The following is a 24978-nucleotide window of genomic DNA, read 5'->3' on the forward strand; positions in this document are numbered from 1 at the left end:
GGCAGAAGTCATCTTGCAGGATACAGAAACAGTGCTAAGTGCATTTGCTCTTAGTTAGGCAGTAGGCATCACTCTCACAGATGCACTTGGACAAGACCACAGAGAAAGCAATCTTCTCATAACAGTGTGGAAATTCAGTAAACTATAAAGTCTTTTCCTCATTATTTTTATTGTGGTTTGAGTGTAAGTTTTCAAAGCAAATTGCTTTCATTCAGCCATTCATACACCTTTTGCTTTATAACATTAATTGCAATGTCCACAGCATAATTACACTCTTCCCACTTTCCCCCTGTGACGTTCATTTCCATTAATCCTTTCATTAGCAAGTACTGCCCTTAGAACCGTATATGGTTGGTTATTCTAAGGAGTGTCTCTCTGGTGTTGATGTTCCCCTTATTAGCCTGTCTCTTGTTTGGCTTGTTGGTATGTACCATCCAGTCAGAACTGAGTCATAGCTGGCCCTCCAGTGGGTTTTCTGAGGAAGTCACTTACACAGGAGGAGATTACCCATCTTCCTCTTAAGGAGCAAGTGATGGATTCAAACTGCCTGTCTTCGGACTGTCAGCACAATTCCTTTCCACTACGTCACTAATTTTGAAGAATGACTAAGGCATATGTGGTGTTGAGGATTCCACTAGACTATCAGACCAGTAAGCCTGGATTTTTAATATATTTTTTAATTGCAGACCACAACGTCTTCATTCGCATGCCATGTTTGCACTTGCTTATTACTGGAGTCAGCATCTGGGCTCTGTTGTTGTCAACCATGGGGTTTTGGATGAAAATAAGCTTTGGAATCACACACACACACACACACACACACACACACACACACATACAACCCCATGGAATAGGTAAGACACTTATTACCCCTGGTGCTGTTTGTTTGATCTTGAGTGACCTAAAGAACCAGAGAAGGTCATGAGCGGAGAAGGAACTAGGCTGAACCAGGATTACCCAGAAGTCAGCTGAGCTCACATTGCCTTTTAAGATACAGATGGCAGGGCCTCCACAACAAGAAAGACTGATCACACAATCACAAATGGGCAAAAGCCGTGGAAAGAATTGTCATGGAGGAAGATATTTAGATGGCCAGCAGACACATGAAGAAATGATCCAAATCACTGGCCATAAGAGAGATGCAAAACCGCAATGAGATGCCATCTCACTTCAGTAGCAGTGATGAAGTTTAACAGGGCAGCAAGTGATAAATGTTGGAGAGTGTGGTGAGATAGGAACTCTGTTACATTGTTGCTGGGATTGTATAATGGTACAACCACTCCGGAAGGCAGTTTGGTGCTTCCTCCAAACGCTGAACATAGTAATTCCATGTGACCCATTGCTTGGAATATACCCCAAGAAAATGAGAACTGAGGCACAAACAGAAACTTGTACACCTATGTTCATAGCAGTATTAGTTACCATTGCAAGAACACGAAAACAGTCCAGATGTCCAGCCACAATCAGATGAATTAAAAAACTATGGTACATACTCACGATTGAATACTACGTAGTGTGCAGGAGCAATGATTTTGTAACTCCCTGAAGGATAAATACTGCATAAGACTATCATTGTAGAAATAGATAACTAGTAAAATGTGTATGAGGACCTCAGGGGGAAGGCGAGGATCACAGAGGTAAGGATGGGTGGGAGGCGTAATCATAGGGTCGCATAATTTGATGGGTACGGGGAGGGGTGGGCTAAGGGAAAGATCGGTGTGAAAAACAATGGATATGGAATTTGTGAGGAAACTAAATAAAAATTAGAAGTTTTAATTTTTTTTAGAAAAAAAGATAGAGGTGAGAAGCCTGCCCCTCAGAGTGTCCACTCTATGCTGTTTTCCTAAATGGAGACAAAGCTTTGTACATAACAGCCCAATTCTGCAAGGTCATGCCTCCTCCCACCTCATCCACCTCTCAGCCTGACTTTCATTTGATTCATTTATTGCTTTGCTTTTCTCTCCACAGTTAGCTATTCTGATGAGTTTGGTAGGGATCTTTGTATTTGTGTATTCTCGCAAAATGGGGGGGGGGGTTGAGGATGGTAATGTGCATATATTAGTTTGGAGTTCCTCAAAAGTGGTAACCAAAAAGTTAGAGATTTCTGTCCACCCAGAGGTGCCTTAGAAAAATAATCAGGTGATCTACTTCTAAAAATTCACTCACTCATCACTTTTGAGTCAAAACCAACTCTCATCTGACCCTCCTTTGGGTTTTTTGAGGCTGTAAATCACACAGAAGGAGATTGTCCATATTTCTCCTGAGAAGCTACTGGTAGATGCACATCTCCAGAGGGGCTTGGCCCCTGGGTCCACAGCACAACTTCAAGCAGACTACCCCACCAGAGCTCAAAACACCTCGCTGTTGAAAACTTTGTGGAGCACATTTCTACTCTGACATATGTGCGGTCATCCTAAGTTAGGATTGACTCAACAACTGATTTGTTTTGGTTTCTTTTCAGAATATTGTGTACAATATTGTGTTAGATCTCATTCTATGTCAGCCTTGTGTTTTTAAGATCTCTCCATGGTGCCTCATGTATTCTGACTGCTCTGACCCTTTGCTCTACAGTGTGTGCCCACAGTAGTTGACATGGACAGGAAGGACATACTCCCATCTACAGGAAGAAGACTCTGCTTCCTCCCACTGCCATAGTTAGCCCATGAGTGAATACTGTACAAATTCCTTCAGAATGTCGATTATTCCATTGAGATTACATCCTAGAGCAGAGCTTTTGTTGTCATTATGTGCCATCGAGTCACTTGCAACTCATAGCAACCCTGTGTACCACAGCTCTGAACCCTGCCCTGTACTGAGCCAGTCTCACTAACTCAGACACACCTACCCCCATTGCCCCAGTCACTGTATCAATCCATCTCATCCAGGATCTTCCTCTCCTGTGCTGTCTCTCCACCCTTCTAAGCATGATGTCCTTCTCCAGGATTGGCCCTTCCTGGCCACCTACCCAAAGTATGTGAGATGAAGCTTCAGAATCCTAGCCTCCAAAGAGAAACTTGGCTTCACCCTCTCCAAGACAGACCTATTTGTTTTCTTGGCAGTCCCTGGTATATTCAAGACTCTTCTCCAGCACCACAGCTCAAAGGCATCGATTCTTCATTGATCATCCTTAATCACTATCCAGCTTCCTAAGTAATTATGAAGAGCATGGTCTAGATCAGGCACAACTTAGTTTCTAGACTTATACTGATGTTTCTCAGTATTCTGGAGAACTCCCTAACAGCAGATTTTCCAGGTACAATTAATTTTTTTTTTATTTCCTGACTAGTTTCGACATTTTTTTTTTTCTTTCCTTTCCCCAACTGTTCCCCACAGAGGATCCAGGAGAATCTGGAGCAGAGAGCATAAGGAAGAAAGTGGTGTGAGTGGAGGCTAAGGAGATAAACAGGGGCCAGAGCCTAAACACAATGCAAAACCATTTAATTCAACCTAAAAACTAACTTAGTTTTTAAAATTTTGGAAAAGAAGCACACAGTGGGATCTAGAGCTAGTCCTTACTGCCCTATTCTTAGAATTTCCAGAAAGCGTCCAAGGTCTGTGAAGGCTGTAAGATGCCTGTTAGAGGTCACATAGCATATAAGAAGTGCTGCTGGGACTGGATCTTGGTGCTCCTGGCACCTAGCCAGTGCTCTGTGAGTGTCCTAGTTTGCTGAGGGCCATCTGAGAGTGGTGGCCCCTGGGACCTTGGGGTTTACCAGCACACCTTAGGGTAAGCCTCTAGCTAATCTTTTATCTAAGCCTCTGACTGCACCTGGCTGGAACCAATGGAGACCTGTAAGGAAGTATTCTAGCCCTTTACTTTCTTGGTGTTTTCAGTCAATGCTTCCAAACACCCGTAGGCAGCCACTGTTTTTCATGCAGGTCGATCAGAGAGCCAAAAATACAAGTGCCAAACCTAGTTCTGTTTCTTACTCTCTGGACTTCAGTTCCTTTGTATATGAGTTAGGAGAGTACAAGGTGCAGTCTGGCCCCCCCATACCCAACATTTGTGCCTAAGTCTCAGGCCTTGGGGCCTCTGGCACCTCAGTTCTCCAAAGCCTCTACTCTTCTCAGCGTGGGCAGCTCTATAGGGGGGCTGTACCCTCAGAGTGTCATTGACCCTTTTCACCCTCAGACTTCTGGGCCTCCGCTCCTGAGAGGCACAAAGAACTGAGCCTTTGTTTGCCACAACAAAAGCAGTTTGCAATTTCAGATAGAACCATTTTATTATTTCCCATCCAAAGGGTACTTGAGTTCCGTTTTGTTTTGAAAGCTTGTTAGCGTTCTGAGACAAAGCTCCTCCACTTCCCCCACCTCCAGCCCAGGTCCACCCCAGCCGCAGACCCTAGTTTCCAGCCAGCAGTCACAAAGCCCCTACGCTAGGAAGCATAGCGCCCATTGTACTCCTGAGGGCTCACCTGGCAGATGAGAGGAGAATCCTGCCTGCCTCTTCTCACTTCTAGTCCTTATCCCTCTCCTCTGCTTGACCTCCCTGAATTCTGTCACTTACTGAGCAATTCACCCTGTGCCAGGCACCAGGCTATGCAATCGGCAGGTTGTACCTCATCTTCTTCTTGTTGTTAGATTCCATCAACCCGACCCCGTGCACAATAGATTGAAACCTTGCCCCATCCTGTACCAACCTCCCAATCTCCACGTAAGCCATTATTGCAGTTACTGTGTCAGTCGATCTTGTTGAAGGTCTGTTTCTCTTTCACTGCCTTTCTGCTTTCCTAAGCACCATGTCCCCTTCTAAGAACTGCCCGTTCCTGACAATATGCCCAAAGTTTGTGAGATGAAGCCTCACCATTCTTGCTTCTGAGGAAAACCCTGGTTGCATTTCTTCCAAGACAGATTTCTTTGTTATTTTGGTAGTCCATGGTACGTTCATATGTTCAGCACTCTTCGCCAGCACCCCAATTTAAAGGCAGCGTCTTTTAAATCCTGTGAAAGGATTCACAGAGACAAGATGAATAGGGGTAGTGAGAATGGTGACACATTGTGAAGACTGTACTCACTGCCTTTGAACTGTTCATGTAGAAAGTATGACTAGGTGCATGTTTGATAGGGTATATGGCCTTCAAATATAAAGAAATGTTTTAACTCTGTGGACAAGTTTGAGTCTGTCCAGTTTCCAGAGGGGAGACTGAATTTCAGAGAGCAATTAAGCCACTTGACCAAGGTCACACAGGTAGTAAATGGCACAGCCTGACTCAAAACTAAATCTGTGTGACACCACACAGATTGTTCTGCAAGCTGCTCCAGTGAGCTAACTGCTTGTGGCACCAAAAAGAGCTGTGATACTGACTTGAAGGACCAGGCACAAGAGACAGGTCATTAACTTAGAAATCTGCCTCTCAGAGCAGCCAGACCTCTCCCTCCCTCCAGCTTTCTCTTCCTCAGTCTAAGTACTGGACATCTTTGGCTCCCAGACGTTTTCCTAGCATCTTGTTTTGTCTCACTCTGTGTCCATGTCCTCTTTGCTTTGGAACCCTGTCACAGGGTGTGATGGACTGTGCTAAGCTAACAAGGCCTGTCTCTTCTGTGTGGATTGGCCCCTACCTTTTCTCTTCTGAAATGGACTGAGCTCTTTCTAAGCTCACTCCCGTGGAAGGAAAGAAGCAGTGGAGGTGCAGACTGGGGCAGGCAGCAACAGAACTTGGTCAAGAGAACAATTGCAGAGACCAAGTTATCTGGGTCTGGATCCTGGCTGTGAGGAACTGGGACAAATTTCTTGCCTTATGATGCTTCTCCTTTCCTGTGGGTAGTTCTGTGGTACCATTCTCACCTTCTTTGTGGGAGACCTGGCCGGCGTGCCTTGTGTGTAGCCATGACCTGTCTGACAGTAGAGGCTTGTATGTTCCTATATGCTGAACAGATTTCAGTAGACCTTCCAAACTAAGACAGACTAGGAACAAAAGTCTGGCAATCTGATTTTTAAAAGTCAGGAAGCAAAGACTCCATGGATCACAATGCTCTGATCAGCCACCAGTTATAGAGCTGGTGCAGGACCCGAGATGATACAGCATTGAGCAAAGTTTCACCCATCATGCATAGGAGCAATCAAGGGTGAACGTGACAGCAGCTAACACTGAAAACCAAACCAAGGAACTCACTGCCCTTGCAGCAGTTTTAACTCATCAAGACATAGGATTTCTAAGACATAAATCTCGACAGGAGCAGACTACCACACCTTTCTCCCATGGAGTGTCTGGTAGATTCAAACCACTGATCCAAGTTCCTTAATCACTGCTTCACCAGGGATCATTGTAACAGTAACATTTGTAAAGTGAGGATGAATTTGTTACTTGTCTCATATGGTTTTGATAGGGTTTGAATAAACTTTGATATTTGTAAAGCATTCACAGAAGTACTTAGGCATCTTGTTACATTTTGTAATATTTTGTTAGGGACTATCAAGCTGGCTGTTACTCTATTCTTCCCTGACCCTCTACTCTTCCAAGCATGATATCGTTCTCCAGGGACTGGCCCTTCCAAATAGCATGCCCACGATATATGAGACAAAATCTGGCTGTCCTTTTTTTCCAAAATACCTTTGTGTGTTCTTTTGGCAGCCCATCTATTCAGTATTCTTCGCCCAAACACTCAAAATGCAAAGTCTGCCACTGAGTCAGAACCAACTCATAGTTGACTCTCCAGCAGGTTTTCAGAGGTTGTAAATTGCACACGAGGGCCTTGCCCATCTTTCTTCCAGGGAATCGCTGGTGGATTTGAACCACCAGAGTGGTGCCGCCTACGGGATGGCAGAGCCACTCCCTACAGACTGTGCCGGCAGAGCTCCCTTCCAACATAATTCAGAATCATCAGCTCTTCTGTCTTCCTTATCCAGCCTTCATATGCATGTAAAGCAACTGAAAATATCATGGATGGATCAGGCACACCCTTATCTTTAAAATTACATCCTTGCTGTTTAGCATTAGAAAATGGACCTTGGCAGCAGATTTACCCAATGCAATGTATAGTTTAATTTTTACAAAACAATTTAAGCAATTTACAACTATATATTTCACATACTAGTCTTTGGTTAAACTTTCTAATAAACATTACTAAGGATTCTTTATGGTCTGGTATGGGAAGATGTCCCTGAGGTGGTGACACTATGAGTTCTGACACGGGGTAACACCAACCTTGGTGAGACCACTGAGTCACTGCCTGGCTGTTGACCTTGAGCACCTCAGTTCTCCTCTCTGACCTCCAGTGTCCTGTCTAAGAGATTGGCGGGATAAACCAGATATCCCTTAGAGCCTGTCTGACAGGAAGTCAGAAACCTAGGCCAGATTAAGTATGATGTTTTACTGGGGAGGGCCCCTATGAGCACGTCAGGATGTCACTCAAAGAACTTGAGCTGTACATTTGGGAAGGTAAGAAAAACTGAATGGGACAGAGCCTCCCTCCACACATAAACAGGAACAGGCTGAGCCAGCCTTCCGCTCCTGCTCCAGTTCCGGTAGGCTGGCAACCAGGGAGCTTCTGAGGATGAGTCACCAACAGAAGCAGCCACGGGTTCTGACAGCGTCAGTCCCAGGGCCCAGGAGTGGCAGTTTAGTGGTGAATTTAGGCACCGTGTGACGGAGAGGAGTCCTAATGTTTCTGAATGGCCTCAGATAAAAGCTGAAAGATCCTCAGTCTGGGATACTCATCTCCTCCTTCAGATACTGCACCCACCCCCCTTCCACCCACACTGTGGAGCCTTGGAGGTCCATCAGTTGGAGATAAGGCACCACAACTGCACCACTGTCCCCTAGCACCTGGTTGGTGTCTGAGATTCCCCCACGACCCCCTTTCCAACTTCTCATCTTCTCATTGCTACAGAGACCATTTGTGATGTTGTGAAGTTAGCTGTGACTCACAGCACCCCACGTGACAGATTAGAACTCCTCCATAGACTTTTCCAGACTGAGATCTTTTGGGGAGCAAATGGTGAGATCTTTCTCCCTCAGAGTCACTAGGGAGGTTTGAATTGTCAACGTCCTGTTTGGTGGTTGAACACGTAACCACTGTGCTGCTATGGTTCTTTGCAGAAGCCTATTAATAAGAAGTGATCACCAGGTTTCAGAGAGCCCTAGGTTCAAATCAGATCTTCCCTGGCATGGCCAAGCCACTTAGCCTCTCTGTGCCTTGATGTCCTCGCCTGGAAAAGCCCCTCACCCTGCACTAGAGGCAAGCCTGTGAGGAGCCTGATGTTAAATCACTTGTCAGCAAGCTGCCTGTGAGTCAGGGTTCCATGCGTGGCAAAGCAGCTTCCTCGCTGTGATCTATTGAAAAGCCAGCCCTTGACAACAGCAGCCGCCTCTCACCGACCAAACGGAGCTGATGATGATAATGTCTACCTCATAGGGCTGCTCAAAGAAGCAAATACAACTGTGTATGCACAAGCGCATTGGAGACTGCAGCACCTGCCCAGGGAGGTGGCTCTGTCACTTCCCAAACAAGACAGTAAGTGGAAGGGTGGAAGGGTAGAGAAGAGCTGGCACCACCTCTGGGAGAGGGAGCCAGAGGCCAAAAGGATGAATGAGCCACACAGCACCGGGGACCCTGCTGCAAGGACTGTTTTCTGCACAGCTCTGTCCCCAAGCCTAGCTCATGGTCTGGCAGAGGACATGCACAGGAAACACTTGCTGAATTGCATTAAATTGAACCTCTGTGTCCCTGGTGCTTAGCAGTGCTCATGAATAAGCAGAGAAAAGAGCGAGGGAGGAAGCTTCCCAGCCTGCTTCCATCGCCCTGGCTTCCATCTCTTTCCATCACAGACTCCAGCCTCCACCCCCAAAATCAAAAGATCCTACCTTGCTGTCTACAGATTACATCCTGAGCATACAGAATACAATATGTGTTTAGGAATATATCTTCTTGGACTTTAAGCCATCCGTTTTCTACATAGGAAAGCTTTTAAGTCAGCTCTCTTCTGGGAAGTGTCCACCAACCAAGTGCCTAGTGACTGCCTATCATTGGGCTCCATATGCCCTCCACCTTGTATCTGAGATGTGTATACAGTGCCCACCAGCCTGCATTTGACCCTCTACTCCTGTATCGTGCAAAGTCATGAACCTGCTGACTGTCAAACACAGAAGCAGAATTGCATGTCGTCCATGGGCCCAACCTTCCAATGGCTTTTCTACCACTCAGTGAGTTTCAAAAAGCCACAATACTCTCAATCTCTTGCCCACATCCTCATGTTATTGTTATGTGCCGTCAAGGCATCTATAAGTCATAGAGACCTTGTGAACAATAGCCCTGACCCTTACCCTCTCCTGAACTAACCTCACCCTCTCGGACACACCTGACCCCATTGTCACAGTCGCTGTGTCAATCCGTCTCATCCAGAGTTTTCCTCACTACCCTTTCAAGTATGATGTCCTCCAAGGACTTTACAACATGCACAAAGTATGTGATACGGAGTTTCATAATCCTTGCCTCCAAGGAGCATCCTGGTTTCACCAGGACAGACTATTCTCTCGATAGTCCATAGTATGTTCAGCACCACAACTCAAAGGCATCCATTCTCTTCTGTCATCCTTCGTTGTCCAGTCCTCACATGCAAAACCAAGCCATTGAGAAAAGCATGGCCTGAATTAGGCATATCTTAGTCTCAAGACTGACAACTTCAGCCATTTCTCCATCTATCTTAATGCTGCCTATTGGTTTGGTGGTGAGGGGTTTTGTTTTCTTGATGTTAAGATACAATCTATATTGAAGGCTTCAGTCCTTGACTTTCTGCAGCAAACACTTCAGGTCTGCCTCAGTTTTGGCAAGCAAAGTTTTGTGTCATTTGTGTAATGCAGGTTGTTGATGAGTCTTCCTAAAACCACATTCTTCATAAAGTACAGCCTCTTGAATGAACTCTTCAGCATATATTTGAAAAGGTATGAAGAAAGGATACATCCCTGATGCACACCTTTCTTGGTTTTGAACCATGCAGTGTTCCCTTGCTTTGTGTGGACACCAGCTTCCTAGTCTAGGTATAGGTTTTGCATGAGCATAATCAAGTGTTCTGGATTCCCATTCTTCTCAATGTTAGCCACAATTTATTGTGATCCACACAGTCAAATGCCTTTCCATAGTCAATAAAACACAAATTGACATCCTTCTAGTACTGCCTGCTTTCAGTTAAGATCTGACATCTGCTGTGATATTTCTAATGCCACAGCCTCTTCTAAACCCAGCTTGTATTCCTGGAAGTTCTCTGTCCACATCATAAGGCTCCGCCATCATATGCATTAAAGTGCACCACATGAGGATCAGGGCCAGGAAACCGAGAATACTAACTACTATTCAGTTAGTGTTCAAGGATCAAGTATCACCACTCCATTACACTGAGTCAAATATCTCAGTCACAAAGGGAAAAACATTGTATAAGTTCAAGGAGGCGGGAGAGCAGGAAAAGAATGGATAGATAATGAACGCTACATGGGAATAAAGGAAAGGAAGGGCATTCGGGAAGGAATAGACAGAAACCATGCTCATGAAAGTATGCATGAACGAATGAATAATAAAGAATTTTTGAAAAGATATAAGAACTTCTAACTTTGATCTCTATTTTAAAATTTGTTTTTCTCATGATAACTGTATTTTGGGAGAAATTGAGACTATATAGGCACTGACAAAAATATCCTCTAATCTGAGCCCACAATTAAAACTATTGGTAACACCTTGTTTATATCCTTCCGTTTACTACATGATGCAAACATTTGTTCTCTATGCTTAGCCCACTGCAGGTATTATCTCATGTCAGTCTCTTGCCTTTTTGTTGTGTATTCTCCATCTTTTTTATTGCTGCTATATGTATATGCTGAAATATACATGTAACAAAACATTCCAACTGGTTTTCTTGTGGACACATTTATACTTTTAAATTTTTAAGGCCAATGAGATCAGACTGTTTTTTAGCCTTGTCTTCCTCACTCAGTACCTTCGAAGTTCCTTCCCATGTTATTAAATATTCATCTACAGAGTCATTTATAGTGGCTGCATGCCATTCTATTGCAGCAAGTCCCATGCTTCCCAGACTGGGGCACATGTACCCCTAAGGGCAAAGCCACAAGATAAATGTAGCACATCTTCCCAAAGCATAAATTTCATTCGAAGCTTTGCAAGGGGGGAAATCATTAATATCAAAACAAGTACAGATAGGCTGTGGTGGTGAACACAGAACACCCATGATTTTTTTTTCCCCACTTATTTTGTGCCTTTGAGCTGTGTTGCTGGAGAAGAGTACTGAGGGTACCATGGACTGCTAAGAAAACAAACAGGTTCATCCTGGACCGGGTTAAACCAGGAGGCTCCTTGGAGGCAAGGATTCTGAGGCTTCGTTTGACATACTTTGGGCATGTTGTAAGGAGGGACCAGTCCTTGGAGAGGGACATCATGCTTGGGAGGGTGGAGGGACAGCACAGGAGGGCAAGGCCCTCTATGAGGTGGATTGATTCAGTGACTGGGGTAATCGGGATGTGTGTATCTGAGACAGTGCAATTGGCACAGGACAGAGCAGAGTTTAGGGCTGTCGTACATAGGGTAGCTATGAGTCGCAAGCGACTCAATGGCACATAACAACAACAATATTTTATACTGGTTATTTACAAAGTTCTAATACATTGTTGTTCACACTGAACCTTTCCCATTTCCTTCACCCACCCACGCACCTATGCCACCCAGTGATTAACCCCCCCCACCCACACCCATCCTCACCTTTCTCTTCCTGCCCTTGGATCTTCATACTCGTTCTACAGTAGTGGTCTTGTACAATATTTGTCCTTATGAGACTGTTAGTTTACTTAACATAATGCTCTCCAGACCCTCCCAAGTTAGGTAGTGATTTACAAAATCATTTCTCCAGTGTGCTGCGTAGTATTCCATCATGTGAATGTACCATAATTTCTCAATCCATTCAATTGTAGTTGGACATTTGGGCTATTTCCATGTTCTTGCAATGGTAAATAATGCTGCTATGAACATTAGTGTACAAGTCTCCATTTGTGCCTCAGTTCTCATTCTCTCGGAGTATATTCCAAGCAATGGACTAGCTGGATCATATGGAATTTCTATGTTCAGCTTTCTGAGGAAACACCAAGCTGCCTTCCAGAGTGGTTGTAGCAAATTACAATTCCACCAACAACATAACAGAGTTCCTATCTCTCCACATCCTCTCCAACATTTATTATTTGCTGTCCTGTTAAACTTTATCACTGCTACTGGAGTGAGATAGTATCTCATTATGGTTTTTATTTGCATCTCTCTTATTGCCAGTGACTTGGAGCATTTCTTCATCTGTCTGTTGGCCATTCAGATATCTTCTTTATGAAAAGTCTTTCCATGTCTTTTGCTCATTTTGTAATTAGTGGTATCAGTCTTTTCTTTTTTTTTGTGGAGATCCTATTGCTGGTTGTTGTTGTTGCTGCTGCTGCTGTGGGCCATCGAGTCACTTGCAATTCATAGCAACCATATGTACAACAGCCCTAAACCCTCCTCTATCTTGTGCCAACCTTATTGTCTCTGACACACCTACCCCCATTACCCTAGTTACTGTGGGTTTTGACCTTTACTCCCAGGTCTCTGATCTACTTGAGTTGCTTTTTATATATACATCCATGATTTTTTTAAACAAAGCAGTGAAATCCAAAATAGTGTGAATACTCCTTAGAGTTTCTCATTTCCTCTTCTCTGAGGTTGGCAGAAGCATTCAAGAAGCACTGAATTTGAGCTCCTTATTTTTAAGCAGTTGGAGCCAGAGATGAGGGGTTGTCTAAAGTACACAGCATGTCCATTGCGGAAGCAACATGTAGAAGCTAGGTGTCTTCAAGCATGTGCTCTTCCTTCCCTTCAATACTTGGCATCACTAGTCAATGGGTGGGGGGAGGGATAATTGTGCAACAGTCAATGAATATTTTTTTTAAAAGTAAACTGGAGAAGGTGAGAGGTAGTAAAATATGCAACAATAAAAAAATGAAAATCTAACTTTTCTGTAAACTTTCATTAAAATCACAATTAAATTTTTTTAAAATTTCATTATTTTTAGTGTGTACCGTCAAATCAGAGCATCTGGTGGATTCGAACCGTGTACCTCTGAGATTGCAGTGCAGCTTCTCGCCACAATTAAAATTTTTAAAATTTTTTTTAACCACACAACAGCAACAGTGGTGTGGATAGAGACCTTGCCCTTGAGTAATAAACCTTCCTTCTGTTCATCAGTATCAGAAACATCAGCCATGATCGTGGCCATCTGCTCCTATGGGCAGTAATATTGTAACCCTCTTGGACAGTGAGAGATGCCCCTCTCATCTTGGACTCCACCGGCAGTTAGATAATATCTCATAGATTGTCACCTAATGGGTAAGGAGTTGCACTCCCAACTCAAAGGCAAGTGGTTAGAATCCACCAGCTGTATCCCAGAGGTGTGCAATTCTAATCCAACGGATGCTCTGCTGAAGAAGGAGGGACAGTCTTCTCCTGTACCAGTCAGATCCTATTTGACGGTACACACACACACACACAAAAAAAAATTAAAACATTTATAAAAAAGTAACTAGAATCCACCAGCTTCTCTGAGGGAGAAGATGGGCAGTCTCTGCCCATGTGATTTGTTGTTGTTATTGTGATGGGTCACCACGTCAGAACTGACTCATGGCTGAAAATCCAGCAGATTTTCAAAAATAAATAACAAGGAGATCTCTGAGGAAATTGCCCCTCTTCCCTCCTCAGAGCAACTGGTAGATTCAAATCTCCTGCCTTTGGGTTGGCAGCACAACTCCTTCCCCAGTGGGCCAACAGAGCTCGCTCTCATGTGATTCACAGCCTCTGAAAACCCACGGGAGGATCAGCTATAAGTTGGCTCCAACTCGACAGCAGTGAGTTGAGTGAGAGTCATTCTGTTATAAACAGGTATTTTCAAGTTTGCTTTTCCTTACCCCACCCTAGACTGTCAAATTTTTGAAGATAGTATTATATAGTTATTTTATGTCCTTTATTGAGTACCTAGGAAATGTCCAGTACTCTGTCCAGTACAGTCTTCATAAGGTTCCTTTGTTGTTGCTATTTACCCCTGAGTTAGAGCCAACTCATAGCTGATCCTCTAGCAGGTTTTCATAGACAATAAATTGCACAGTAACTGGTTGCCCATCTTTCTCCTGTGAAGAAAGCTGGTAGATTCAAACCATGGATTGCACTGCCAACCCGCAGGTATGTAGTTCAAATCCACTAGCTGCTTCTTAGAAGAAGGAAGGGCATTCTCCTCCTATGTGATTTACAGCCTCTCAAAACCCACTGGAGGGTTATTCTGTTATAGTTTGATGGTGCATAACAACCAGCACAACTCCTTACCACTAAGCCACCAGATTTCACCCTTAAGGTTCCTAGGTCATGCAAATAGTTTGTGCTCAACTGCTAACTTAGAAGTTGGTGGTTCAAACCCACCCAGCAGTGCCACAGAAGATAAGCCTGGCAACCTGTCTCCATTAAGACTGCAGCTAGGACTCTGGAAATCGTGGGGTCACTATGAGACAAAATCAGCTTAATAGCAGCTAGTGACAAGAGTGTTCAAAACAGCTTTTCAAAATATGCATTAATCCCATTTATCAAATAAAGACACTGAGTACACTTGCCCATGATCATTTCATTTCTATTTATTACTTGCACATTAGGTCTTACGCGAGATGCTGGGAACAATCATGATGAGCAACACTGACCAAGCTCCTGCCCTTAAAGAATGTGAAGATGAATGAAAAAGATGATATTCAACAAATAATTATACAAACCATAATGAGGGTATTATAGCGCTGAGCCATCTGACTGCTTCTGTCAGGCACACCTCTGCCACTTACTAGCGTGGTGAGCTCCACCAAGTCCTATAACTTCTCTACACCTCAGCATCCTCTTCTATAAAACTAAGATACTAACAAAACCACTTTCATAATGGTGCTGTAAATAGTAGATAAGTTCACATATGTGGAACACTCAGAGCTTTATACATTACAGATGTATCTTTGCTTCTGCTTTATCTTTATGAAGGTATAAAAACAGTATACGTGGCATCAGAATGGAGACATATGACCTCCTCTAACTCCACAAGGAGGGAGATTCCCCATCAACATCAATAATAGCATGAAACCAATTCTCTGTAAGGTCAAGCAAACTCCCACACTACTGCACCACCTTCTGTCAATCTGAGTACCAACCATTCCTCCCAGGGATCTCACCAGTCTGCTGCTGGGTCTGAAAATCTGAACAAAGACCCTGAGCTCTGGCTCCCTAAACCAGCAGTTCCAGTTTAGCTCTGTGTCCCAGTGGTCACTAGTTCTCAAGCACCTCTGTTGCTGCTCTTTCTGGCCTGGTGCAATCTGGGTCTTTGTCTACTGCAGGAGTCTTTGGCCCAAAAGGATACACTGTACCCTCTGCTGCTTCTTTCTTGATAATATTAAGATTCTCATTTTTCGCTCAGAATCTGCTCATTAGAAACCTGGCAGAGTGGTGAAACGGGTCAATCCCTTCATAAATAGTCTACACATCGTGTGTGCATGTTCCTGCCCCCAAAATGATATTTTCCTTATTCTCATTATCAACATGGAGCTCAGGTGGCCTATAATAAGGAATCACACGGTTCCAAAGACAACGAAGTTCAAATCCATCTATGGGAGAAAGATGAGCAGTCTCTTTCCATATGTTTTCCTGCCTCTGAAAACCCACTGGAGTGTCAGCTATGAGTCACTTCCAACTCGATGGTACATAGCAAACAAATTATCAATATAGTCCCACCCAGCCATGTGGTAAGAATCCAAGCCAATGGCTAGAAAAGCCACATTGGAAAACCTACTTCAGCACAGCGGGAGAGGCATGGGGTATGACAGGAGCATATGACAGGGCAAAACCTACTTCAGGTGATCTACAAGGTAAGTTAACTTACCGGAGGTGCAGGAAGGTGTGGCTATCCACAGGGATGGTTCAGGCACAGGGAACAGCATGTGCAAAGCACAGTGAGAGGCTCATTGGAGGCACCTCAAGGAGTGTAAATAACTAGATGGGGAGCTGTGCAAGATCAGCAGCAGAGAAGACAAAGTCCGTGATGTCAGCACTGCGTCTTGAAGACCAGGAAACATTTCACTGGGCTGATAAGCCAAACCACGGGAGATGCTCAGTATATGTTTGTCAAATAAACCAAGAAGTACATGGACAGATAACCTGCTTTGGCCTCACATGGATCTTGGCTTTCTGGTTTTGTCAGTGTAGGAGCCCATTGTCCCATATACACAATGTAATAGATACCTGGAGCATATCTGCAGGGTTCTGTGGACACCTCCAATCCCCTGTCCAGCCCTCCACATCCATTGTATTGGTGCCTCCATCTCTGACAAGAGACTGAACCTGTGAGTAACCGCCAACATCGAGGAACCACCAAAGTGGCTGCTGCTGGAGTCCCAGGCTACCACCAGGTCTCAGGTATAGGCCATTGGGGTCCAGAACTTTTTAGTATTAGAATAACCTCATGTTGAAATAACCTTGGGGAAAGACTCATTACATGAAAGAAAACAAATAAAAGTTCCCAGGTAGAGCTATAGGCATAGGTCCCTGAGTTTTCCTGGGACACTTGGAAAAACTCTACAACTCTGTAAAGCACATTACCCAAGGGTTGAGCACAATTGCCCACTTTCCAGATGGTGAAAGTGAGTTCTAGAGAAGGGGTGACATATAACCAGAGACACATCCAAACCAGACCGAGATATCTAATGTCTGTTCTCCTACCATCTTCTCTCTCATTGCCATCAACTCATAGCTGACTCTCCAGTTGGTTTTCAGGAGCCTGTAAATCACATTGGAGGAAATTGCCCATTTTTCTCCCAAGGAGCTGCTGGCGGATCCAAACAGCCAGGAAGGAGCCCCCTTCGGGTTGGCATTTCAACACCCCATGGATTACAGCACCAGAGCACCCTGTAAAGCCCACACTGCTGTTCCTGTATGCCACTGACTCACAGCTGATCTCTCCAGCAGATTTTCAGAGCCTGTAAATTGCACAGGAAGGACATTGTCCATCAATTGGTGGATTCAAACCAGATATTGTGTTGGTATTGCAACTCCGAACCTACCAGGCCGAAGAGTTGTGTGGTCCACCCAAAGGCACATAATTTGAATCACCAGCTGCTCCTTAGGAAAAAGATGGACACTCTCTTTCCGTGCAATAATGCCTCTGAAAACCAGCTGGAGAGTCGGCTATGAACTGGTTCCACACAACAGTACATAGAACAGTTCTTTACTAAGGTTTTTCTACACACTGCCCTGACTGCCCCATTGCCTTTCAGTATAGGGTCTCAAGGAAGCAGGAGGGGTACTTGCCTGTGGATTTTGTCAGGAGTCTGTTTCCAGCCCCACCTGGGGCAGAGACCATGAGAGACAAAAATTCAGAGGGCAGGCGTGGGTGGGTTGTTCAGGGTCACAGCCTGGTTATGCCATGTCTTTCTGTCTTTTTTTTTTCAATTGAGTTTGAGGTGGTTGTTTTTTTGTTTCCTTAAGAAATGGGAAAGAATGAAGCTGCGTAAACACAACGGTATTAACTCCCTGAAAAACCTCCTGCCATTTTAACTCTGTTACTGGAGAAATAAAAGAGAAATAATTTGTCCACCCACACTTAGCTCTTTCTGACGAAGGTAGGTGAATATTGCTTTGCTAATCGAGGGTGACTGCTGGAAGTGGAGCCACGCTGACTGATCCCGGATTGAGAGGAATCCACAGCAACCCCAAAAGGAAGCGGCCACAGTGGGTAGCAGAGCTGTGCGCGGCTGGGCCTGGAGTCAGGGCCCCATGTCCCGCTCCCACAGGTCTCCCCCAGCCGGTAGTGACAGAGGCGCTAGACGAGGCTGAAGGACTCCAGGACTCACAGAGAGCGATGCCACCACCCCCATCTCCTTCTCGGCTCTCAGAGCCAGCGCAGAAACCACCACCTCGCGTCACCTGGAGCGACTCCCTCGTTCTCTGGAGCAGCCTGTGCCTGTTTGCTGTTTCGCATTTCCTGGTAAGGTGCACACGGGCCTCACCAGTGCCTGGAAAGAGGGTGGGTTGAGGGACAGCCTTCCACTTCCTCCCCACATGGCCATTGGCTCTGTGGAGGCGAGATAGGCCTTTCTAGTGGTCCTGGATGACTGTGGGCCCACTGGCTAGTGTAAGAAGGAGGCTGGAGTTTACATCGTCCCTAGCTTAGCCTCTTAACATCCCAAATCTCAGAGACAGGGACACAGGGCCTCCCCAGTCCTCCTCTCCATTGGGTTCTCTCCAAGGACTCTGAATCTGGAGGCACATCAGGGAGAGTTCCCTTTTTCTGTATGTACCTGGGGGCTCCCCTCCAGGGAGAGCTTTCTCTTGGCTCTTGTCAGTCAGCTTCTCTCCAGGGGGTCTTGAGGCACACCTGGACCTCCCCCTCACCTGTCTTTCTGGTCCTTGGAGGTTCAGGAGCTCCTCAGTGGCCCAGGGTGAGGCTGCAGGTGAGCTGTGAGGGGGGCTTATGGGGGCACAGAGCCCAGGCTCTGAGCTCAGTCCACTCCTCCGGCTGCCCCAGCTTGCCTTCGGGGTGCTCTGGTACAGCGGCCTTGGCCACAGCTGGTTGAAGAATGCCACAAACTTCATCTCCTCCCTCTTCACATTCATGGAACAGCTGGTCCTAGGACCCACAGTGAGTAACTCTGGGTTACCCCAGGTTAAGAGAGCAATTGGAGGCCTCAGATCCCACCCTCTGGGGCTGAGGAGTCTCTGACATCAAAGGATACTTCCAAGCCCCTAAAGTTGTTCTCCCTGCTCCCCACCCCAGATCTGATACACAATTTCAGAGTATAGTTTCATAGCCATTGAAATGGATGAGAGTTGCCCCTGCTGCCTCTGATCTGTTTATCTGATGTTCCACAGGCCTGGCTGGGTGGTGGGACCTGGGGAGTCCCAAATCTGCTGCTGGTGTCTCTGTCTGTAGTCCTGGTCCTCATTACCACCCTGGTAAGTTACCTTCTGATATCAGCCTCAGAGTTTTCCCCCCCGTGGGCCCCATCCCACTAGCTCTGGACATTTTGGGTAAAGGTGGGAATGAGGTATCTCTTCCCTTCCCATGGAGTGCCTGGCCTGCTGATAGGCACCTTTTTTCTAAAAGTTGTTCAGCAGTGATCTGGGGAAGAGCCTGTGGCAGGGAGACAACTGATGAAAGAACTCCCTCTCTCCCACCAAGAAGGCTTGTGCACAGCACATGAGGTTGGGCTAAAGGAAGAGCCAGGGAGGAAAGACACGGGGTGGGGTCTCCATCTGTTAGAGGGGGCACGTAGACAGCTCCCTGGGAAGCAAAGTGGAGGCGCTGAAGGACAAGAAGTTGAATCCTTGGGCAGACCAGTCACCCAGGAGGTGGCTGGCGTGGCCACAGACCCATGCTGTCCCATGTCCCCAATCAGGTGTGGCACCTCCTCAGGACACCCCCAGAACCACCCACCCAACTGACCCCGGAGGACAGGCGCCAGTCAGTGAGCCGACAGCCCTCCTTCACTTATTCGGAGTGGATGGAGGAGAAAGTCGAGGATGACTTCCTGGACCTGGACCCCGTCCCCGAGACACCGGTGTTTGACTGTGTGATGGACATCAAGCCTGAGGCTGACCCCGCCTCGCTGACCGTCAAGTCCATGGGTCTGCAGGAGAGGTGGGAGGGGTGGAGGAGGAGGTGGGCTCCGCAGGCCCTATAGCTCTTAGCTCCAATCAGAAGGGCAGATGCCTGGCTTTGGTGCCCTCTGTGCCAGCATAGACACATATTCTTATGTAGAGTGTACTGCCAAATAAGCACAGAGAGGTGTTCTCGTGCTACTTATGCACACCCAGTATACACTATGTATACACTAGGATACATCCACGCACACTATACATGAGTGTGGGAGCTGTTGGATTAAAGAGGGGCCCCCTGCAGGACTTGTCAGGGCCTTCATCATTCTCACAGTAAGTCAGAATAGGGGTTGTGTGCAACATTCTCCAAGCTCACGTGACCATAGAACCCTGTTTTTATAGGGTCCATAGTGTTCAACACAGCACACTGTGTACCATCAAGTATTTCTGGGGCTTCGTCTGACATACTTTGGACATGTTGTAAGGAGGCACAGGTCCTTGGAGAGGGACATCATGCTTGGGAGGGTGGAGGGACAGCGCAGGAGGGGAAGACCCTCTATGAGGTAGATTGATTCAGTAACTGGGGTAATCAGGATGGGTGTGTCAGAGGCAGTGCGATTGGCACAGGACAGAGCAGGGTTTAGGGCTGTTGTACATAGGGTCGCTATGAATCGCAAACGACTCAATGGCACATAACAACAACAACAACAAACAACCATCAAGTATTGCTGTGTACCATCAAGTCGATTCTGACTCATAAAGACAGAGTGAAGTAGCCCCATAGAGTTCTATAGCCTGTAATCTGTACCAGGGAGCTCTGGTGGCCTGGTGGTAAGGAGTTGTACTGCCAATCCAAAGGCAAGTGGTTCAAATCCACTAGCTGCTCTGCGGGAGAAAGATGTGTGTTCCCTTCTTTACAGCACAATTTATAGGTTCTGAAAACCCGCTAGAGTGTCAACTATGAGTTGTTTCCAACTGGACAGCATACAACAACAACAATCTTTACCAGAGCACACCTCCCGGAATGAATAGGAGGGTTCAAAGTGCTGAATTTTCATTTAGCACCCAGGCTCTTAACCATTGCACCACCAGAGCTGTGGACACCTTCCTTTTGGAAGCTAGCTAGAAAAGTCAGGTCACACCAGATCCAGGTTAACAACATGAAGCCACGAAAAGAGCACCAAAGAGTCAAGGAGTCAGGAAAATTCACTTTATGTTTCAGCTCTACTAATTCCTTTAGATAAGAGCTTTGGGCAGTTCTTGCCTCCTCTCTGGGATTCTGATTCCTTTTCCACATAATGAGGGCTCTTTCTTTTCAGTGCATTTAGGTACAGCTCAGTAGTATTTCCCGTGTAGACTTCTTTGCTCCCGCCATGCTCTCCTTGGTCCTCCCTGACAGCAGAGGGTCCTGTATCCTCTCTTGAATGACAGCTGAGTGCAGAATGGTCCTAGCAGAGACTCTGGAGCCCCCACCCTCAGGCTGAGCCTTGCTTCTCTGAATTAGACAGATGTTCTCTCAGAGCTTCCTGGGGTTGTGGAGCTGAGACATGCTTCACTTCCATCAGTGATAACAAGGAGCTCAGGGGAGGGAATATTGGGGTTGTCTTAGATAGTGCAGCCTGGCCCTTTTTAATAAGGCCCCAGACACGCTGCCCAGCCAGCTCCTCTATTGTGGATGAGGATGCAGGGGGCCAGGCCTAACTGTGTCTTGGGGCTGAGACCTACATACAGTGGATGCTCTTAGCATACACTTAGTCCTCCTTGAGCTCACTCCCTTCCCAACTCTGCCCTCAGCTCTCACCCCCTACTTCCTGCTTCCCTGGCCCTGACACTCTTCCTTCCCTGTCACTTCCAGGAGGGGCTCCAACGTCTCCTTGACCCTGGACATGTGCACACCAGGCTGCAACGAGGAGGGCTTTGGCTATATCATGTCCCCCCGCGAAGAGTCTGCCCGCGAGTACCTGCTCAGCGCTTCCCGCATCCTCCAAGCCAACGAGCTTCACGAGAAGGCCCTGGACCCATTCCTGCTGCAGGCAGAGTTCTTCGTGAGTTCTCTTGGGCCCCTTATCAGACAACAAGGACAGGATCCATGGGTCCAGATGGTAGCATCTGGAATCCAATGGCACCATTATCGGCTGACTTGGGCAAGCTGCTGCCCCTCTGCGCCTCAATTTTCTCATCTGGGAAACGAGGATACAAATAAAAGGGTTGTTGCAAGGATTAGAGAATTAGAGATGGATAGCCAGTGCAACACGTCCAGCAGAGGGATTGGTAGACAGTAGGTATTTCCAAGTCTTTGTTGTCCAGCATTGCGCTCAAAGAGTCTTCTCTTCTGACTGTCCAGCATTCCCACCCTTTGGCCCAGGATCCCCAAGTATTATTCTGTTTTTATTCTTTCCCATTACCTCCACTCATCTCCACCCCTGTGACTCCAACTTATGTCCCAATCGCCTCCCCCTCGACCCTTCCACAGCCTGCAGCTGCATCCTTTTGCACTTTGAGGTGGCATGAATAAATGACATCCCTGCTTTCCCTGCCTGAGTTCTGAGCCAGTTACGAGCTAAGGCAGAAGAGAAAATAATATTCCCTTTTATTGTTAATAAGGCTGAGTTTGAAATGAGGCCGGGACATGTTTCAGTACCCAGTCAATTGCCATCAAGTCAATGCCAGCTCTTAGCAACACCACAGAACAGAGTAGGACGGCCCCATAGGGCTTCCAAGGCCGGAGATCTTTATGAAAGCAGACAGCCACGTCTTTCTTTCATGGAGAAACTGGTGGAATTCAGGCTGATTCAGACCCACCAACCAATCAGTTACCCCAGCACTTACTCTATCAGTAGTGAGTTTCTAATGCTAACCTCGTCTGTGGGAAGTGAGACATTTGTTAGCACCCACAGAGGTGCTGGCACATTACAGTCCTTATTTCATTGGTTCCCACCCCATCATTCCTTCTCAGCAGGAGAGAAAAGGAGGGAAGCAGGGGCTGGGGCCCCAAAGTCCAGTTCCTTAGCCAAGTGTACCCATCAGGTAACTCCCCCACCACCTCTGAGGGGAGGAGTGCTTTGAGGGCAAGAGACTAAAGACGTTTAGGGGAAACTCCTCCTGGGAGAAACCAGCGGGCTGGAAGCAATGTGCCTCCCTGCCTCTGGTCCCTCGCCCCAGGCCACCCTTGGCCCTGCCTGGATTAAAGTCTGAAGAGACTTTCCTCACCTTGTACCCCCTGTTCCAGATTCTCTAGAACTGGACACTATCTACCTGAGAAAATAGCCCACCTCACCCAAGTTGGTCTAGCCTCAGCCTCCTTTGCCAGCATCCCCCTCTGTAGAACTGTCCACTTGAAACTGACCACTCACCTAGGCCTGCCTCCTGCCATGACTGCTCACTTGCCCCCAACCTATGATGCCCTCACATGGCTTCTTTCTCCCCACACCCTGCCTCCACACTCAAACTTTCTGGAAGACCCATCTCCTCTGGAACACCTCCTCAGTAACCCCAACCCCAGCTCCAGAGTCCTTCCACCATGACCGCCCCTTGAAGAAAGAGCTGGCGTCCTCTTCATCTTTCCCCTAACCATCCTCCAGGTCCCACACAGCTGCTGAAGATATTCACAGGAGCATTCGGGTGCCATTGTTGATTTTATCCAGAGAGGAAGAAGAAGTCTGAGCATCCTCTCCACCCGGCTCTTTGCCGTAGAATTTCCTTTTAATTCTCATAACAACAATCCTAGACACTAAATGTAAAATTGTTCTTTATTTTAGAAAACCCATACTTAGTGTGTCAAAAAAAAAAACAACCCCAAGAAGAACAATATAAAATTGTCTGTGGTCTCGTGTTAAACTATGTGAAAAGAAAGGGGGGCTCAGAGGCAGAAAACACTGAGTCATTCTGAAGGACATCCTGGAGCAGGTGGGACCAGGTAAATCTGAAGGGGTGGGAGAGATTTGTAGAGCTGGAGAGGAAGGAAAAGCTGGCATTCTGGCAAGGGGCATGCATGGACTAAGACTGTGACTGAGAATGGAATATTAGCAAAAGGAAAGAAACCAGAGTATCTGGGAATGTGGGTATCCTTTGAGAACAGCCAGAGGAAGGAGAGAGGGGCAGGATTGCAGACCTCAAATGCTGCCTAAAATGTTCAGTCTGGAGCTCCCGGCACAGGGAGGGGATGCAGGAAGGTGTCTCTCCTGCTGCAAAATGAAAGAAGGTACCTCTGAGGAAGTGTGTTCAAGATGGAGGAAGCGATAGAGATGAAGACAGAGGGAGTTCCACAACAGAGCAGTTCCTGTACCATGCCAACCAAGGCCCCCACGTGGAGACGCCCAGGGCAGAACACCAATAGATCCATGAAATTGTTCAGTTTTTCAGCAGCACAGGGAGTGTAGAAGGAGGAATTGATTGGTCGGGTCACCTTTTCTCTTGTTCTTAATGTTAAGTGTCTACTATGAGCCTCAGGAAGCAGTGATGTTATTGTTGTTGGGTGCCATTGAGTCAACTAGCAACACTCGGAACAACAGACCGAAACCTTGATCTTCATGATCCCTGCCATGCTCACGCCCACTGTTGCTCGTATTCTCCGTGTCAAGCAGGAGTGTTAATTTACTTGCCAGGCACTGTTATAAATGCTTTTAATGTGGGCTGACTCCTCTAATAGTAAATGTTTGTTGAATGAATGTGTACTTTCAAGTAAGCCCCTGGACTAGAAATTGGAAGGCTTTAGGTTGGAATATATCCATGAGGACCAGGCATACATACATTCTCACACCCACATGTCCTCTTCCTGCAGGAAATCCCCATGAACTTTGTGGATCCAAAAGAATATGACATCCCTGGGCTAGTGCGGAAGAACCGGTACAAGACCATCCTTCCGAGTGAGTAGGCACTACCCCATGGCAGCAGGGCCAGCTGCATCCGACCTGGTTTCTCCCTCACCCTGAGGTAGAACTTTCCACTAGAGTTGGGGCTCTCAGAGTAAAGGGACATTCTTCACTGGCAGAGAAGGGCAGAAGGTGTCAAGGTACCCACTGGGGGGAACAGCCCTGGCAAAGGCTGAGGTTAGTTCATTCCTTCACATAATGCTCTCTAGACTTTTGTCCTTGTCAGGTACCGTGTGTCCTTGTCAGGTACCCTATGTCCTGGTCAGGTACCATGTGTCCTGGTCAGGGACCCTGTGTCCTGGTCAGGTACCATGTGTCCTGGTCAGGTACTGTGTGTCCTGGTCAGGTACTGTGTGTCCTGGTCAGATACCGTGTGTCTTGGTCAGGTATCGTGTTCTGGTCACGTACCATGTGTCCTGGTTAGGTATCGTGTATCCTGGTCAGGTACCGTGTGTCCTGGTCAGGTACCCACTGTCCTGGTCAGGTA

General features: G+C 46.5%; 1 protein-coding gene across 1 annotated transcript in view; it reads left to right on the forward strand.

Moving 5' to 3' along the window:
• Positions 1-24978, forward strand: part of PTPN5 (protein tyrosine phosphatase, non-receptor type 5 (striatum-enriched)) — an 84837-nt gene that overhangs the window by 50896 nt on the left and 8963 nt on the right. The window contains exons 5-10 of the mRNA XM_006892069.1: positions 17817-18010; positions 18551-18664; positions 18895-18978; positions 19422-19663; positions 21476-21665; positions 24401-24485. Of these exons, the coding sequence (XP_006892131.1) occupies positions 17817-18010; positions 18551-18664; positions 18895-18978; positions 19422-19663; positions 21476-21665; positions 24401-24485 (909 nt within the window). The remainder of the gene's footprint in view (positions 1-17816; positions 18011-18550; positions 18665-18894; positions 18979-19421; positions 19664-21475; positions 21666-24400; positions 24486-24978) is intronic.

Source organism: Elephantulus edwardii, unplaced genomic scaffold, assembly GCF_000299155.1.
Source record: "Elephantulus edwardii isolate Elephantulus edwardi_28Jun2011 unplaced genomic scaffold, EleEdw1.0 scaffold00109, whole genome shotgun sequence".
NCBI lineage: Eukaryota > Metazoa > Chordata > Mammalia > Macroscelidea > Macroscelididae > Elephantulus > Elephantulus edwardii.